Here is a 7,544-nt window from a genome sequence, read left to right as displayed (position 1 = left end):
AGTAGTTCCTAATTATATAATATTAATTGCATGTTCTTGAGTAAAGTGTCTATGCTATTTTTTTATGATAATTTAAAACTTTTTCCCTCATGGAACTCAATTTTTTCAGATAAAAGAGCATGTTGAGTGATTATTATTGGCATTATACTTTCATTTGGAAACTAATAATTAGCTAAGTTCCTTACTTTTATGCTCTACATTAAACTTTAACCCACAGATGTGAGTTTTGAGCCTTAAAGGAGATTTCTATCTTAATTTAATTAATTGTACCCCTTTTCTCATTGTTTTGTGTGATTATCCCCTTAGGATTTGTGCTCTAAAACTTGACTTGGAACCGACTTAAGACTTCTCTTTTAATTTCATGTTTTTAATATGATTGAGGCATAATAGGATTTTTTTTTCTTAACCTTCAGCATGTTTGAGATACAACTAGTTGTTCACTTTGAACTTTATTGATTTTCTTGGTCCCTTGCATTAAATTTATAAAATATTTTGATGACCTTGAGTTTATGAATAGAGCAATTGAGTTGTTGAATTGTTTGATTAATTCTCCTCTATATCTCTCATGTGCAAAAAGAAAGAAAGAAAGTATGAAAAAGAAAATGAAAAATAGAAAGAAAAAAAGGTTATATATGATTGAAAGGAGAGAGGAGTAAAGATACTGTTCACAATCAAAAATATAAAAATTACTCTAAGAGCTTCATTTGTAAACTTAGGGAATGTTTATAGTTATTATAATTTATTACCCCTTTGTATATCCCTTTTCTTTCATTTATCTCACCTCAATTATTATAACTCCCTGGCCATATTATAACCTGAAAAAGACCTCATGATTTTGACTTGCATTTAATTTATTTAGTAGAGAGTCGATTCATAGTCAAGTCTATGGTAGCACACTTTTCTCCAGGAGAACTGAGTGATATTTTATTTTGTCCCTTAGTGAGAGAGGAAAGTAGAGTACCTCAGTTTGATGTTTGAATGAAAAGTATGGAAATATAAGATTCTAATTGGGAATCCTTTTGATTGCTTATGCTCAGTGATATTACTTTTGTTGATCTCTTTATCCCCTTCATCTCGGGTTCCTTGTGTGGTATTATATTTAAGTTATTATGTTATTCTCTCATAGGTTCCTTAAGCTTTCTTAAATTGATGTCTTGCATGACCATTGGTGATGGTAATTTAGAGAAAAGAATATTAATATTGCATGACCATTGGGTATTAATAGTATCCGTACGAATGATTGATAATCACAAGGAAATCGAATTTAGAGTTAAATAGAAGAATAACATAAAGGATTAAATGAGAAAACCCATATGCCCTAGGTTCCTCTCCGATAAGTTTAACCAAGACATACATTGTATTCCTTGCTCTTAGTTTATAATTAATTTTATAAATTCTTGTTTTAATTAATCTCATATCTTTGAAGCTTAAACAATTGAATTAGAAAATTCTTAGTAATTGGAAAACAATCTTTGTGGGACGATATTTCGGGAACTTAATTTAAGAACCCTTTATTACTTCTCGATGAGTACACTTGCCCTCCGAACAGTAACCGACAACCATTCATGATGTGAAATTGTAATCATAGTGCCACAGTGAGCATGGCTAGGTGCAGTAAGCGCACATGTGTGAAATATTGGGGCAGTGAGTGCACCGGTTGTGTTTTGAATTGGAATAGATGATGAATAATGAATGATGATTGTGATTGAAATTGAGACGCTAATATTGTGGCTGCATGATTTAAAATATGTTAGTAAATGTGTAGTATTTGAGGTGAGTCTCTATGTTTATGTGTGTTGGATAGTGTAGAGTACTCATCCTTACATTTATTTTTCAGGTGACCAAGACAATCAGCATCGGACTCAGTGAAGGAAGGATGAACTGCTATAGGACTTAGATTGTATTTGAAACTATGATGTAACTGAATTAGTCCTATAGCAGTCTTTGATATAAATTTGTAATCCTTTATTGTTTTGAACTTTTTATGAAACTCTATGTGGGATCTTTTTATTTAAATGAAAATTCTATTACTCCCATTTTGCGAAATTATTACTTGGAAATTAAACTAAGGTGTTACAATAAAGCGAGTTTAGAGGAAAAGTTTAGAAATATTTCTTGGATTACAATGCAAGTTTGCTAACTGAAAATTCATTAAATACACTCAAATTTCTTGCGTTCTCGCTTGAGTGAGAACATTTTTCCCTGGGCGAGAAAACCAAACAATGGTTCCCCAAGCTTTTTCTGATACTCTTGCTGGAGCAAGGGTCATTTTCGCTTAAGCGAGAATGGGTCCAGAAAGTTGGTGAATTTTCATGTGAGCCCTTGTCTTAGTAACTCATCTTGCCTATGTGAGATCCCTTCTTATTTGAGCGAGATCACTTCTCAAGAAAACAGTTGGGACAAGTTTATCTTGTCTCGCTTGAGCGAGAATACTTTGAGATCCTGAGGTTTTGGGCGCTCAGTCTCTCTTAAACGAGACTCCCTACACCAAATCTCTTCTAAATACTCATTAAAACACATCTCAATATCACCTAACCTCAAGCAATTTATCAAAGAATAAATAAAAGAAAGTATTGCAAAGGTCACTGCAGATACCAGAGATTTCTATTATGAAGACTTGACTCAAGAAAAAATAAAATAAGTTAAAGGACTGGTTTAATAATGATGACTAAAATCACATTTTTCATGTCGGTATAGAGACAAACTGCTCATTAAGACTTAGAATATTTTGATCTTATAATTATTTAAATTTGAGTCTTAATGTACTTTTGATTATTACTCATAAATATTAAACTCTTGTACTCGACTAATATTCAATATATTTATATTCTTTCTGCAGTTCAAGTTAAATTTTCTTTAACATGTTTTGCTATAATGGTAAAAGTTTAGTTATACTCTAAGTTTTATCATTTTGAATATTGATAAACTTTTTATGAAATAAATTCTTGAAAGTTAAGGTTTAAACTTTGTTAAATTTTCTACTTCATAATTAAAGAGATTCAATTAAAAATTTTAAATTATTTATGAATTACAAATAAAATTAAATAATAAAATAAGAGGGTTACACGTTTAATATTTCAATAATTGGATTCTGCCATGTTAATGAATATTTGGTTATTTAAAATGAAAATTTAGAGAAAGGAGATGTTGTTACGTTAGAAAACCTAGACTTGCTACGAGCCTCGACCAAAACCTGTATGTGTTTAAAAAGATTAACAAGAAATGAATACCCATATAGTTGTTGAACTTAAGACATCATACGGCCTTTTTTTATTTCTCGTCAAAGGCATTGTTATGTCCTATCAATTAAGCAAATAATTCCCAGTTTAATTACAAATGTAATCAACTTTGCATGCACGCCTCTTTCATCATACAAATGCATTATTATATTCATTGTCTTAAAAAGTTCATAGAAAAGGGCCGGCACCAAGCATTACTTGTTTGGTTTATCACCATTCTGAACTTATAATTTAATTTGTATCTTATTCTTATCTCAGTGTCTTATTTCTTAATTTGACAAAGGATTTAGATTTGTCTTGTTACTTAGGCCTCATTCAATCTTTATTACTTCTTTTATCATGCTCCATAAAGAAACTCAAACAAATAAAAGAAAAAAACGAAATGCCGGCCGGTGGAGCCAGTAAGAAAAATTATATGAATTGGATTAGGTCAGCAGGTATATATTAAAATTTTAAATGATTAGTTAGCTAAGTGTACAACTTTTATATCAGAAAAGCAATTTTTTACCCAAAAAAATAAGAAAAAAACAAAGTTACAACCAATTAAAGATGCGATTTAGATATTTAATATCTTAATGAAAGGCGCGCCGGTTTAATTCTAAACAGAAGGTAATTGTTTTAAAGCCCGTCAATTTTTTTTGTTATAATATATTTTAAAAAATTAATAAAAGAGTTACTATTTGATAAAAAAAATTATTGTATTAAGAATAATTATTATTCTTTCTTTAAAAAATTTCTACCACCAAATAGATCTGATTATTTTTATCTTTTTTTACTTGATAAAACGTTTAAACATACTTTTTCAGGATAAAATATATTTATTGAAATTAATTACCATAATTTCATATATAAATTTAAATAAAATTATGATCACTTTAGTGAACTCTTTCTGTCAGGTTAAATGTTTTGTTTAAGAGGTCATTTAAGTTTAGATAAAACAATGAACTAGTGCCCGTTACATAATTGAAATTTTTTTTTAAAATTAATAAATTAATAGTTTTTAAATTATAAAATGATGCGCTACAAAAAGAAAAATGAAATAATAAAGAATATATCCTCATCTTCATGACTCACCTGCAGAGAATACAAGTGGCAGAAACATGAATTTCGTATTACTCAACTTAAGGAATAAGGCTTATTGGTCAGGACACTAAAATGGAATCAAGATCTTCTCCCATAACATGATCCTCATGTTTCGTATTTTTTCATTTTCGCTTAAGCGAATTATTTTTTGCTTAAACGAAAATGAAAAAATAGCAGAACATGAGGGTCATGTTCGCGCCAAAAATGAAAGGATTCCGATCCACTAAAATGATGCTCCCAAGAGCATTTAAGATTGTGTATAATAAGTGGGAGCCACATATTTTTTATAAACAATGCTATATCATCTATATGTTTTCATTAATCTTTCAAATATTGTATTAAATAAAAATATGAATATATTTTGAAAATATATAATGAATATTTTTTTTATTTAGCAAGCAGGAAAATTTGTAAGAAAATATTATACTAAGCTTTATAATTATTGATTTTGAATTTGTCATACCTACTAGGCTACCAATTACTAAGAACATTTCAAAACATGCTAATGTCATAATTATTCATTGCATTAGTTTAAGTGAAAAACTTTGAATTCGTCGATGCATATAGTTGAGCTACTCTTTGGCCAACTCCTTCCCCAACAACATCACACTCGACCTCTCTTGCTCCATTGCTTTACAGTCATGGTATTCTTCAGTTTTGCCTCATACTGTAATCAAACCCAAAATACTTTGTTTTTCATACTTATCTTCTTCACTTTGTTCAATGTACTCTTCAAAAGTGTAGAGTCAGTTTCCTTCAATTTTTCTAATTTCAAACCAAACTTATATCTAATAGATTTTCAGGGCGACGCCTTTTCCTCAAATGGTGTTTTGCAGCTAACAAAAAACCAACTTGATGGCCCCATCACAAGCAGTGTTGGTCGTGCCTCTTATAGTCAACCGGTGAAGCTTTGGGATAGAGGAACAAGTGAGCTCACAGACTTTACAACCCATTTCTCTTTTGTAATGAAAGCTGTTGATCCAACAATGTTTGGTGATGGGTTATCCTTCTTCATTGCACCATTTGATTCTGTGATGCCAAACAATTCAGCTGGTGGATACCTTGGTCTATTCAGCCAGGAATCAGCATTCAACACTAGCCTGAATCAAATAGTGGCTGTTGAGTTTGACAGTTTCAAGAATGAATGGGATCCAAGCTCTGATCATGTTGGAATCAATGTCAATTCCATTGTGTCAGTTACAAATGTCACTTGGAAGAGCAATATTAAGAATGGATCAATTGCTAATGCTTGGATATCATATAACTCTACCACCAAAAATCTCTCTGTCTTCCTTACTTATGCTAATAATCCAACTTTTAATGGCGATTCTAGTCTTTGGTATGTCATTGATTTGAGGCAAGTGTTGCCAGAATCGGTAAGAATAGGCTTTTCTGCTGCCACTGGTGCATGGATTGAAATACACAACATTCTGTCTTGGTCTTTCAATTCAAACTTGGACAATGGTAAAGGAAAAGGGGTCAAGATTGGTTTGGTAGTTGGTTTAAGTGTGGGTTTGGGGTCTTTAACTTGCGTTGTAGGGCTATTATGGTTTTTCTTTTGGAGAAAGAGAAATGGACAAAATGGTGGAAAGGAGGACAGCACTGGTGTTGATGCTTCTATAGATGATGAATTTGAGAGAGGAACTGGTCCAAAAAGGTTCACCTATCAGGAACTAAGCAATGCAACCAACAACTTTGAAGAAGCAGGAAAGCTTGGAGAAGGAGGATTTGGAGGTGTTTACAAAGGTTTACTTGTAAACTCCAACCTTGAAGTAGCAGTGAAGAGGGTTTCAAAAGGATCAAAACAAGGAAAAAAGGAATACATATCAGAAGTGAGAGTAATCAGCCGGCTAAGGCATAGGAACTTGGTTCAACTCATTGGGTGGTGCCATGAACAAGGTGAGCTACTTCTTGTATATGAATATATGCCTAATGGAAGCCTTGATTCTCATCTGTTTGGAAATAGAGTCATGCTTTCTTGGACAGTAAGATACAAGGTAGCCTTAGGCTTAGCATCTGCTCTTCTATATCTTCATGAAGAGTGGGAACAATGTGTGGTGCATAGAGATATTAAGTCAAGTAATGTCATGTTGGATGCAAATTTCAATGCCAAGCTTGGTGACTTTGGTCTTGCAAGGCTAGTAGACCATGAACTTGGCTCTCAAACTACTGTTTTGGCAGGCACCATGGGGTACCTAGCCCCAGAGTGTGTCACCACAGGGAAATCTAGTAAGGAGTCTGATGTTTATAGCTTTGGTGTTGTTGCACTTGAAATCACATGTGGTAGAAGACCAGTTGAGGTGAAAGAAGAGCCTGGTAAAGTTAGGCTTGTAGAGTGGGTGTGGAACCTCTATGGAAAGGGGAAACTATTTGAAGCAGCTGATGAGAAATTAAATTTGGAATTTGAGGAGCAGCAAATGGAATGCTTGATGATTGTTGGGTTGTGGTGTTGTCATCCTGATCATACCATGAGGCCTTCCATTAGGCAAGTGATAAGTGTCCTCAATTTTGAAGCTCCTTTGCCGAGTCTTCCATCCAAGTTGCCTGTCCCATTGTACTTTGCACCTCCAATGGATATGTGCAAATTCTCCTACACTACTACAACTGAAGTTACAACCACAACAAAAGGATCGTCCACATACTCATCAATGTCTGCAGGGTCCAGAAAATCTCTATTATAGCACTAAAATGAATTATTTTTCGTATAGATATAGATGCATTGTATTTGACTTGTGCTATGCCAATCTTGTTTTATTAATTTCCGTTAATGACTATGAAAATTTTCCAAGCATCTCTGTACTCGTGCCATACACTAATTACCCCGGAAATCGCAACAATAAAGTAGAAGTGCGTGGCTTTAAGTACGTGTTGGTGCTACACACCTTATTTGCATTTGCTCATATATCAATTCCAAGTGACTTCATGTACATATGCTATATCATTTAAATATTTTAATTTTAATTTTATTTTATTTCTACTTAAATCAAATAAACTCGATCATAACTACCAATCTCCATAAGTCCCATTTAACTTTTTATACTATTTGATTAGTTTTAGTTTTATTTTATTTTTTACAAGTAATGTTATTAACACACTTTTTAATATACTTTTAATTATTAACTAAAATTTATTAAAAATTACAAAAATAATGTAAATTTCACTCATTCTCACTCTTAAGTTAAGTAAGAGAATGTTGCTAGGATTCCTCATTCTTTATTTCTT

The 7,544-nt window shown here is 32.2% G+C and overlaps 1 protein-coding gene across 1 annotated transcript; it reads left to right on the top strand.

Moving 5' to 3' along the window:
* Positions 1-4,963: 4,963 nt before the first annotated feature.
* On the top strand, positions 4,964-7,003 carry LOC113873585 (L-type lectin-domain containing receptor kinase IX.1-like). The gene has a single exon (XM_027511767.1). It carries the CDS (start codon positions 4,964-4,966, stop codon positions 7,001-7,003), a length of 2,040 nt encoding a protein of 679 aa, XP_027367568.1.
* Positions 7,004-7,544: the final 541 nt, after the last annotated feature.

This window comes from Abrus precatorius, unplaced genomic scaffold, assembly GCF_003935025.1.
Source record: "Abrus precatorius isolate BTA unplaced genomic scaffold, Abrus_2018 Scaffold7, whole genome shotgun sequence".
Taxonomy (NCBI): domain Eukaryota; kingdom Viridiplantae; phylum Streptophyta; class Magnoliopsida; order Fabales; family Fabaceae; genus Abrus; species Abrus precatorius.
Note: the sequence above shows the minus strand (reverse complement) of the source record. Positions and strands in the feature narration are given on the sequence as shown.